This window comes from Physcomitrium patens, chromosome 21 (assembly GCF_059467195.1).
Source record: "Physcomitrium patens ecotype Gransden chromosome 21, ASM5946719v1, whole genome shotgun sequence".
Classification (NCBI taxonomy): domain Eukaryota; kingdom Viridiplantae; phylum Streptophyta; class Bryopsida; order Funariales; family Funariaceae; genus Physcomitrium; species Physcomitrium patens.
This window is the reverse complement of record NC_143430.1, coordinates 5,687,023-5,699,192: the sequence shown is the minus strand read 5'-3', so window position 1 is coordinate 5,699,192 and position 12,170 is coordinate 5,687,023. Positions and strand designations below refer to the sequence as shown.

The 12,170-nt window shown below is 38.0% G+C and overlaps 1 protein-coding gene across 1 annotated transcript; it reads left to right on the top strand.

Moving 5' to 3' along the window:
* The first annotated feature begins 367 nt into the window (after window positions 1–367).
* LOC112274152 (high affinity iron permease 1) lies at window positions 368–1,279 on the top strand. Its single transcript, XM_024503391.1, has one exon. It carries the CDS (start codon window positions 368–370, stop codon window positions 1,277–1,279), a length of 912 nt encoding a protein of 303 aa, XP_024359159.1.
* The last annotated feature ends 10,891 nt before the right edge of the window (window positions 1,280–12,170 follow it).

The window sequence follows — 12,170 nt, the reverse complement described above, 5'->3', positions numbered from 1 at the left end:
AAGAGTGCGCGGCACAGGCTGAGCGTGTGCTTCAGCGCGGGGGGCATGTGCCGGAGGCGAGTGCAGAATGCTTGAGTGTTGCAGCCGTTGATCCGCTCGCAGAACTGATCCTCTTTCGTCAACGCCGATACCACGGCGGTCTCGAATGAGAAGGGCCTTCTGCACACCTTCCGGTAGACCTTTCGGTAGCTGCTTTCAGGGCGCTTCTACGGTGAGTATATAAAGACGGATAGCCACTTCAGTCTATGACGCACTCGTTCTGTTGCGTCATTCCCCGTGCCGCTGAACGTCATAAACTGTTCTGCAGGTTGTGAGAAACGGAGTGAGGGAAGTCGATCGGAGGTGCGTGCAGTCAAGTTGAGGCAAGATGGTGCAGCTTTTCAGCGTCCCAGCGTTTTTCATCTTGTTCCGGGAGACTTTGGAGGCGGCGATCATCTTGTCCGTGATGATGGCTCTCTTGGACAGGATGGTGGAGAATGAGCGGGTGCGACGAAGGATGAAGTGGCAGGTGTGGTCAGGGGTGGTCGGGGGAGTGTTGCTTTCGTTTATAGCCGCGGCTGTTTTCCTATCATTGTACTACACGGTGGCCAAGGACGCTTGGGCGAGCTCAGAACCTCTGTGGGAGGGCATTCTAGGCCTCATCGCAGTGGTGCTCATCACACTGATGGCATTCTCCATGGTGCGAGTAGACACATGGAGGGCCAAGTGGGAGAAGAAGCTCACCAAGGTAACGGAAGACACCTTGGAGGAGCAACAAGCCGGGATAGGAGTGCAACGAAGGAGGAGTCGTTACGCGCTCGTTCTACTGCCGCTGAGCATTGTCTTGCGAGAAGGGTGCGAGGCGGTTATCTTTCTAGGCGGCATCGGATTGAATGATTCCGGTACAGCACTTCCAATTCCTGCCGTGGTGGGAGCTTTGTGCGGGATTTTAGTCGGTTGGCTGCTGTTCAAAGGTTGCAGTTCGGTGGGCTTCAAATGGTTCCTTCTGTTTTCAACTGCATTGCTTCTCTTAATCTCCGCTGGCCTTTTCGCTGGGTCCGTTCATGAGCTGGAGGAGTACACGGACAATGAGCATTTCATCTGGAAAATGAACTGCTGCAGCCAAGACGACAGCGGCATCTGGAAAATCTTGAACGCTGTTGTGGGGTGGCGTAACGAGGGGACGGTGGGGACGTTGGTCTCCTACATATCCTACTGGGTTTTCATCGTTGCGTGCTTCTTTCTTTTGCGCTTGAAATGGAAGAGAGACGCAGAGCGTGAAATTGTCGCCGCAGCATAGTTGCAGGCAAACTATGGTGACGCATCCGCACCTGTATGATGCAGTCGAATACACAATATGCACAGAAGTTTGGTTTAATAGTATAGTGGGTGAGAAAATTTGATATGTAGCTGACCAGGGCCACAATGCATCATCGAGGCCTGTCAACCAGCGTTCGTGGTATGTGAACACGGACTGTCCTGAAGGCAATCGACTAGTCCCGTCTCAATTCTCCAGCTGTGGAGAGCCGTTCAACGTGACTTCGGCTCCATTGGTGGTTTGTCATGTTTGCTAGTACCTAATTTCCTAACACTCCATGGACGAATCGGTACCGCTGAAGAAAATCCCTTTCGGCAATGAAGAGGTCACGTCACATCTACAGCAGAGCTTCAAGGAAGGACCGCATGTGCATCGTAAGTAAATACACTAGTGTTGTATGAGTTAAGTAGCAACCGTCTCCTTTCACTTTGTACAAGTTGTGCAGTCTGCACTGAACGGAAGAGCTCGTCAGTGATATGACAAATTGCGCAATTGGCGGTGGTCCTTTCAAGTAACAGTACCGCTTGTCAGCGGGTCATACGGTAGATGAGAATTAATAAGATCAGCACCAATCCTGATCATGTCGTTAGATTCTATATTTGGCCAGGTAATCGGTAGTAAATGGAGCTTATTCTCATGTTGGAGGAATTTGTGCATTGACATGAAACCAAGGTCCATCAAATGCAGCCCTAGTCGTGGGAGCTTTGGACTGAAATGTACCACTCTGGGACGATTGGATCATAAGAATACTAAAGAAGATGGAGTTTCCACAAATAGCCTGCATATGAGCTTCACACTTTGCTGCTGACCGTGTCGGCCAATATATGTCGGTACTCCCGTCGATCATAGCTTCTGGACCAAGCATATCATCTGTGTTGGATTGGTCACATTTACCGGTATGTTTTGTCACAAATTCCACTTGACTTGAAGATACCCAGTGCACTTTTATTGACATGCGCTCAAAGAATAATTGGAATATATGTGTATCAATCTGTGTAAAGTTGTAGAGTGCGTATGCATGTGTGTACATACATATCAATATGAAAAATGAGCCATTATTCATTAGTGTGTTGGCATCATTCACTTTGAAAAACTGAAAAACATACTTTTAATAATTTGATTAATAAAAATTAATAATAATGATAATATTTATTCTATTCTATTTTTAATAGAATAAAATTTTAATACTTTTTTTAACATTTAAAAGAAATATATATATTTTGCAAGTATAATAACACACATGCATAATTAGTATTTTTCATTTGGGGTTAACTTGTTCAAATGCAAGATATATATATATATATATATATATATATATTTTTAGAATAATATTAGCATCAATTTTGAATTTAGAATCTTAAAGGCTCATGATAATATATACTCCATAAAAGTTTATGCTCACTTACTTTTTTAGTTTGTTAATATCAATTTGTTTATCATATTCTTATATATTTTTCATATGTAATATCTATTTATATCTAATTTTAAAAAATAAAAATACACATACATACATACATACATACATACATCCATATACGGTGCAAACACCATAAGTTTGAATTAAATAACCAAGTTAATGTATTAAGTTAAGAACTAGATTTGATTGAACAAAAAGTAAAAAATTAGTAGTGATCTTCGTGCTTATAAAGTTAAAGTTAGCTAAAAATGTATTGTGCAGACTTACAATGTCAAATGACTTAAGTTAATTTGTGTTATTAGAATAGTGCACACAACCGTCCATAATCACACAAGAGTTATAGATCAAGATTGAACAGAATATTAAATAGCCGATTGCTTATCAAATACGCCTTTCTTTTGAAAAATTAAAGAAAAATTATTTTCCAAGAAACCAAGTAATGCTTACAAGATAATGAAAATGATGGATGTTCCTCAATAAAGCATGTATCACAACCTTTCATACTCTAGTCTACCCAACAAACAAACAAACAAACAAACAAACAAAAACGAAAAAAAACCTTGATTTTGGATGATCGTCACAACTCTATGAACACATTCTACTCACAGAAACGCTTCCTATCGCACAGGAACAAGACTCTTTCTACGCTTCTATTGAGATAGACCTTTACATTCACCTGGGTTTTATAGCATCTGAAAAGAATAAATGACAATGTCTTCAAAAACAGCTCACCAAAAACGCTGTCCTAACAAAAACCGATGGTTCAACCGTGACGTCCTCACAGCCACAGTTGCTAAAACCCTAAACACTAAAACCTGGTCAAACAAATCTTGTAGCAACTAGAGCAGCGAAAACTGGAAAACAGCTTGATCAGAACAAACTCACTGTTCCTAAAATCTCCCAAAACAGTCAAACAATTTCTCAAACAGGCCTCAGTAACGGCCCAGCTCCGTGTACTTGCACATTCCAATCACGCTCTTCGAATATGAACCCTAAAAGGCTCACAATCCAGCACCTCAGCCCTAATTCACCAGATCGATCAACCCTGATTCACTACCAATTCATCGCTTAAACTCACAACACACACACACGCTCATCAAACCTCACTTACAGATTAAATTCCTAAATCCTCTGTCCTCAAAACTCAAATCAACCGGACTCCTTGCCACTCGGCCAGGAAACAAACCAACCAACAAAGAATTCGCAAAATTACGCAAGATCCTGCAACACCTCCAATTTCTCTATATCTCAAACTCTACCCAGCTCAGGGACTTGAAACAAGCGTAACTGCATTCTTAACACCTCCGCACAATAATATGAAAGACGAGACTGTGCTATACATGACATGTGTAGATTGCAGGGAAACAGAAACAAACAATACGTCAGTGTAGGATCCAGAGCTGTAGCATGAATGATCCCGAGATGGAGGAGGTCTTGTTGGAGAGGGCACTCTTTTAACGTCTTTCTTTTCTTTTTTCTTTCAGATTCTATTCGAAAATGAACATCTGAATGAAACACGGAGATACTTTCCATGGACACCTTCGACAGGTTCTTTCCGACACTTGGAGGAGAATTATTCTGAAAGGGAACCCGCTGAGGGTTCTGCGAAAGGAGACGCGACGAATTTAGAAAGGATGTGCTCATCTCAGGACGGAGAAAAAGTGCACATGCATCGGAAAGTAGTTACAGAGTGCTTAGATCCTGTTTGGATGCGCACTGCAGTAGACTATTGGAGGTTCCAAAGGACAGCGGAGCATCCAAATGCAACGAACAGAGCTCTTCTCGTTCGTATCTAGGGGGTGGGTCCGCGTGCTACAAGGATGCCAGAGCTGACGAGAGATTGGAGCACCAGTTTCTGTCGAGCTGGCCTAGAGAACGTCGTAACCCGTCCATGTCGATATGAAGTACTGGTGCTGCGGGATTCCGGCGAAGCTTCAGGGTTTTATGTCCTTATGAAACAACTATCGAAGAGAATACGTGGCGGAGGTTTAGGTAACGACGTTTTTGCAAATCTTTATTACAAGGACATGTATAATGTTATGTTATATAATAAAAAGGAAGAAGAAAGAAGAATAGTGCACTCAATTCAATCCCCAAGTCATCACTCTATCCCACAGTGATAAATTATTAGGAGGTTTACTTTTAAGGAATTACCAAAAAGTGAGAGAATATGTCATGAATTGCGGTGTAGAATTATTAAACAAGGAGGTTGGCCCATTTTGAGTCTCTTTTTTCATATATAGTACACTTGTTGTCATGGACATACTCATGTAAGCCAATAATTACATATATAAATATGTAGAAGTAAGTAAAAGTAGATAAAAGTAAGTTAATTCTATAGTATTTAGTATAAAAGCTTCCTAGAAGCTTCATAGACGTTGCTTTGACTTTATAGGTGTCTTTAATTGATTTTTTGGATTAAAAACGTAGTCAACAAGTTGGTCATGTGCCACACATGTTGTTAACTTGAAGACCAAGCTAACAATGTGGCCCACATGTAGAAAAACTTGCCTTGTAAGTCAAGGCATGTGTCTTACAAAGTCAACACTTATTGGAGGTATTATAGAACGTCGCCACGTAGTCCTTAATTAGATAATATATATAGAGACAAGAGTGAAGCCTTTTTCACTCTTATCAACTCCTTTCTTGCTTCCAGTCTAGCTTCAAGGATCTTTAGTTTTTTTGTCTTTTGGCAATAGCCATTCCAATTTCTCTTTCAATATACATACTTGTTTATTTATATTTTGTTACTTTTCTTTGAGTGAAGGCTCACTTGTCTGAATTACTTTTTCATTGAGTTCTTGTCCTTGACAGATTGACAAGAGTACACCTATAATATCAAAGCTTTGTCTAATATTGGTTAAGAGTGGATTACCCTTTTTTCTTGATAAGATATAAGCATATTAGAAGTTATGGATTACCCTCTTCTAAATTGATATTGTCCTTAGTATTTTCTTTGTTCTCAAGTCCTCTCTTCTATTTATCTTGAGCGATATTAGACATCTTCTCTTTTCTAAATGTTATCATGGCAAAACTTCTTGAAATGAAGAGTGCAATGGCACAAATGCAAGAGCAATTGAGGGAGTTAATGCTTGTGATGCATCAACTCAATTTACCACTACAATGAGCAACAAGATTGGCAGGAAGTGAAGATATAGAAATGGTTGGAGCTGCTTCAACATCTGCATCAAATCATGGCCTTTCTCCTATGGTGGAACGCCCTTCCAGTGTTAGATAACCAAGAATTACCTTATCCGAGAAGTTTGATGGCACGAGATCCAAGTTTCGAGGATTTATCAATCAAGTGTAACTTGTGATTGAACTTCAATCCCAAAGCTATCCAACTCCAAGATCGCAAGTTAGATTCATTGATACGCTTCTTTCAAGTTCAATACTATCGTGGTTTTCATCTTTTCTTGAACGACGAGATCTAATATTGGATAATCTAGAGGATTTTTTGGTGGAGTTTCGATCCATGTATGGAGAACATGATGTAATTTGTGTTGCAACCAATAAGATCCATATTTTACGATAAGGCAATCGATCAATAACGTTGTATGCTTCAAAATTTTGACAACTTGCAACTGATATCAAGTGGGATGATGCTGTATTTTGTAGCCAATTTTTCTACGGACTACAATATGAGGTAAAAAAATTAATGCTCAACTTTCTTGATCTTCAAACATTAAGTCAAGCAATTGACTTTGCTGTGAAGTGCGACAATCACCTTTTTGAATTTTGATCTGAGAACCGTACAAGTGGACCTCAATATTACTATAATTCAATGGCAACACTAACACCTCTTCAACACATACATTCAGAAGTAGAGGATATGCAAATTGATGCAGTACGTTTTAAACCTCTTATTGAGCAAGAAAAGACTCGTCGTCGTCAAGAAGGATTATGTTTATATTGTGGAGAACCAAAACACACTACTTAACATTGTCCAAAGAAATGACGCAACCACAAAATGCGGAGTATGGCTATCAAAGAAGACAATATGTCAGAAAACGAGTTTGTCCAGCTACAATAGGAACCGTGCGGCTGGAACCTTGCACAACATCTAGTAAAGGTTTTATTTTCTCCTCAGAGCCCTCTCCTTGTTTTACATTAAATGTTATTTTAGGACCTAAACATTACAAAGCCTCTGCCTTGTTAAATTCAGGAGCCTCAGCGTGTTTCTTAGATGAAGAATTTATTAAAAGACATAACATATCTTTAATAAAGAAAACTAAACTTGTTCATGTAGAAGTCATAGATGGTCGTCCATTATTTTCTAGAGATATTACTCATGAAATCCTTCCTATAGAAGTAATAATCAATGGTCATAATAGCTTTATAGTATTTAATATCATTAGATCTCCCTCTAATCTAGTCATTTTAGGTTTATCGTGGTTAGAAAAATACAACCCTCAAATAGATTGGATTTTCCAAACTCTTACTTTCTCTAAAAGTATAACTAATAGTATAGTTAATCAAGTAGAGAGTCATAAGTCCAATTCAATTAAACTTGTGTTTATAGGTACAAAAGCTTTCTTGCATGCTGCTATGAAAGAATTACCATATATTATTTATGCCACATTGGTTTCTATCGGTGCAAAGACTTCATGTGGCATTCCAAGCTAATATCAAGAATTTCAAGATGTATTTGAAAAAAAGAATGCGGATACATTCTCAAAACATCCTCCCTATGAATATTCAATTGACCTTCAAGAAAGAGCACAACCGCCATTCAGACCAATATATAGTTTATCACAAAATAAGTTGACTGAACTCAACGAGTATTTTGAAGAAAATCTAGCCAAGAATTTCATATGCCATTCTAAATCTCCGGTAGAAGCTCCAATTCTATTTGTGAAGAAAAAAGATTGATCATTGCATATGTGTGTTGATTATCCACGACTCAACAAGATTACCATCAAGAATAGGTATCCACTACCTTTAATATCTGGACTTCTTGATCAACTAAATCAAGCTAAGATCTATACAAAAATAGATCTTCGGGGAGCATACAATCTAGTACGCATCAAAAAAGGAGATGAATGGAAGACTGCGTTTCGAACTAGGTATGGACATTTTGAATACAACGTCATACTTTTTGGGCTTACAAATAAACCAACAGCTTTTCAACATCTAATGAATGATATTTTTTGAGAATTTTTGGATGATTTTGTGGTTTGTTATCTAGACGACATCTTGATCTATTCTAAGAATCCAAAAGAACATAAACTTCATGTTCGTCGTGTGTTACAAAAATTAAGAGATGTGAGATTCTATACCAAGATAAAAAAGTGTGTATTCCACACTACTCAAGTCGACTTCTTAGATTACATCATTTCAAATGATGGACTTATGATGGATCCTAAGAAAGTTCAAACTATTATAGATTGGAAGATCCAAAAACGGTAAGAGATGTCCAATGCTTTTTGAGATTTGCCAACTACTATCGGATCTTCATCAAAGACTTCTCTCGAGTTGCAGCTCCACTTATAAGTTTGACTTGTAAAGACAAACTGCAATGGAATCAAGAAGCAAAAGTTGCTTTTGAATCTTTGAAGACAGCGTTTATTTTTGCACCAATCTTATATCGTGTTGATTTTTCCAAAGCGTTCTTTATGGAAACAAATGCATCAGACTTTGCTCTAGGTGTGGTTTTATCACAAATGGGAACAGATGACAAACTTCATCTAGTAGCCTTTCATTCAAGAAAATTCTCAATAGTAGAAATCAATTATGAGATCCATGACAAAGAACTTCTTGTAATTTTGGATTCTTTTCAAGAATGGCGTCATTATCTAGAAGGCGCTTCTAATCCAGTTACCGTGTATATGGATCACAAGAACCTCGAATATTTCATATTAGCATGCGTATTAAATCGTCGTCAATCTCGTTAGAGCATGTCTTTATCAAGATTCGAGTTCATCATTACTTATCAGCTAAGAAAACAACAAGGTTTGTCCGATGCCTTGTCTAGACATTCTTATCTTGCACCAAAAGAAGGAGATGTAGCTTTTGAGCAACAAAGAATGATTCTCTTGAAGCCGGAGCAATTTCATCTTCGAGTAATAAAATCAACATTGACTGTTGATTTAACTTTTCTCAAGCAAGTCTAATTAAGTATGTCTTCAGACCCTCTTATTCATGATATCAAGAATAATTCTTCTAAATCTCATGATCCCTCTAAATTCGAATTCAATAACAACCTACTCTATTTCGAAGGACGCCTATATGTTCCAGAAGGAGAAGCACGTTTATGTATTCTTCAAGCTCATCACGACTTCCCAACAGCAGGACATTTTGGATACAATAAGACTTTGGAGGTGATATCTAGGGATTTTTGGTGGCCTCAAATGTGAAAGGCAGTCAAAGATTTTGTACAATCATGTGATGTTTGTTCAAGATCAAAAACTCCTCGTCATCTACCTTTTGGACTTCATCAGCTATTATCCATTCCAGAAAAACCATGGTCTTTTGTTTCTATGGACTTCATCACAGATCTTCTAATCTCAGGTTCTTATGACTCTATATTTGTGATAGTAGATCATTTTATCAAGATGATACATTTTGTACCATGTACAAAATCTATCACATGTGAAGAAACAGCTAAGTTCTTTCTTGACAGTATCTATCGCTATCATGGATTACTCAAGGATATTATATCAGATAGGGGAACTCAATTTGTATCAAGATTTTGGCGGACTCTTTTCAAGATTCTAAAAGTGGATATAAAACTATCTTCAACATTCCATCTTCAAACTGATGGACAAACGGAGCGTGTTAATCAAGTTTTGGAGCAATATTTAAGATGTACCATTAACTACTAATAAGATGATTGGACAACTCTTTTGCCATTGGCAGAGTTTGCTTATAATAATATGATACATTCTTCTATAAAAAAAATACCTTTCTTTGCTAATTATGGTTATCATCCACGACTTCATATTTTTGACTTTTCAAAAGTTGATAATCCTGCTTCAAAAGATTTGGCGATTCATTTATCAGAGCTACATACAACAATGAAGGTGTAGTTAAAAGAAGCTCAAGAACAACAAAAGGTCAATGCGGATGTCTATCGAAAGAAATAACCACCATTCTACTTGGGTGATAAGGTATAGCTACTTCATCGCAATATCAAGACTACTCGTCCTTATGACAAGTTGGACTATCGAAGGCTAGGACCATTTTCTATTTCTGTACAAATCAATCCAGTCGTATATCGTTTACATCTACTAGAGTCAATGAAAATCCATCTAGTATTCCATGTATCTCTTCTTGAATTATACAAGTCAGTGGACATATGAAGAAGACGACAAGCTCCACCTCTTCCTATAAAAGTGGACAATAATGAAGAGTTTGAAGTAGAAGAAGTCTTAGATTCAAGGCCGCGCCAAAATAAATTAGAATATCTTATCCATTGGCGCAGATATGATATTAGTGAACGTACATGGGAGCCAGTAAAAAATCTTACAAATGCAGCAAAGGCGGTGGAGGCTTTTCATTGACGACATCCATCAAAATCAAGATGAAAACCTTCTTTATAAAAGAAACAACATCTAGGCAAGATAACATTCTACTTTCAATCTTTGTTTATAGCTTCTTTGTAGTTGTCACGCTTGGGAGATGGAGAACCAACAACCAGCGGATTCGACTCAAGAGCCTTCATTTGCTGACCTGTTGAACTAGACATTACGATTGTCACAACCTTCAAGACGATGCAATTGAGATTAAGATCTTTAAGAACGACATGTTCTTCCTCGAATAGATGGTGAGATACAACGCGTTTGGTATCATGACTTGGGAAGGGACTCCCGATGTTTGGTGATTTTATTAGATGTAAGAACAACTTTTGATGGTGTTTCAAATGTTCTATTTGAAGGAAGTTATGAAGGCCTCAACAATGATCAAATAATTGGGTGGTCTTTCCGCCCTGGTATGGGACACTACCGATGGTTGAGAGGCCCTATCAATCATCTTCGAAGAGAACAAAGATCAAAATATGTGGCAAATACAATTTGTTGCATGATAGATTTCCTCAACATATGATAACCGCTCCTCGTAGAACTCGTCTCTAGAAGAGGGGGTAATGTCACGGACATATTCATGTAAGCCAATAATTATATATATAAATAGGTAGAAGTAAGTAAAAGTAGATAAAAGTAAGTTAATTCTATAGTATTTAGTATAATAGCTTCTTAGAAGCTTCATAGACGTTGCTTTGACTTTATAGGTGTCTTTAATTGACTTTTTGGATTAGAAACGTGGTCAACAAGTTGGCAATGTGCCACACATGTTGTTAACTTGAAGACCAAGCTAACAATGTGGCCCATATGTAGAAAAACTTGCCTTGTAAGTCAAGGCATGTGTCCTACAAAGTCAACACTTATTGGAGGTATTATAGAATGTCGCCGCGTAGCCCCTAGTTAGATAATATATATAGAGACAAGAGTGAAGCCTTCTTCACTCTTGTCAACTCTTTTCTTGCTTCCAGTCTAGCTTCAAGGATCTCTAGTTTTCTTAACTTTTGGCAATAGCCATTCTAGTTTTTCTTTCAATATACATATTTATTTATTTATATTTTGCTACCTTTCTTTGAGTGAAGGCTCACTTGTCTGAATTACTTTTTCATCGAGTTCTTATCCTTGACAGGTAGAATACATGGCATTATCAACAATCGCAAGGAAATCCGCGTAGCTGAAAAATTTAATACAAGATGTGGGACTACAAATCTACAAACAAGGTCCAATCCATTGTAATACAAAGTAAGCATGAGAATAGAAAACTACCTAGACATCAATCCAATGACAAAACATATTTTTTACACTATTATTTTATTAGAGAATGCATACTAGTTTCAACCACACCCACTAGACTATCCACCAAACTACAGCCCTCACATGGATCAGGAAATGACAACCATACTGAGAGGTCAGATGTTTTAACCTCAACAAAACCAAACTAAGACTTTGTTGTCTCTACCTTCTCAGACAACTCTTAAGCTAAAACAATTACTCCACAATAACAAGTCAAGATGCGAGGAACAATGACAATTTGATACAAGTTTAAACATTTCAAGAAACTCCAAAAAAATCACTTGGACACAAATATAAGTACCACAAGAGAACTTAGAATCAAGAACAATGGAACCAATATCACTATAGTTACAAGGATCTCCATGATCAACCAATCATATATATATATATATATACATAATACCTTGTATGAACTCTTGTCCCAGTTAGTGTTGATAAGCTGACTCAGCAGTTCACAAGGTCACTCAAGCCACCTTGGAGTAATGGGGGGTGTTGGAAATTACTCCGTTAACAGAAAGTCTAGATTCCTCATCCTTCACAAATGGAGCCCGTAGTAGGCCACTCTGTAATCTCAGTATATTGAGATTCTCTCTGTACCTGCAGTGTTAAGTAATATATCTTGTTTTGTTTATGTTGCTCTCATTCT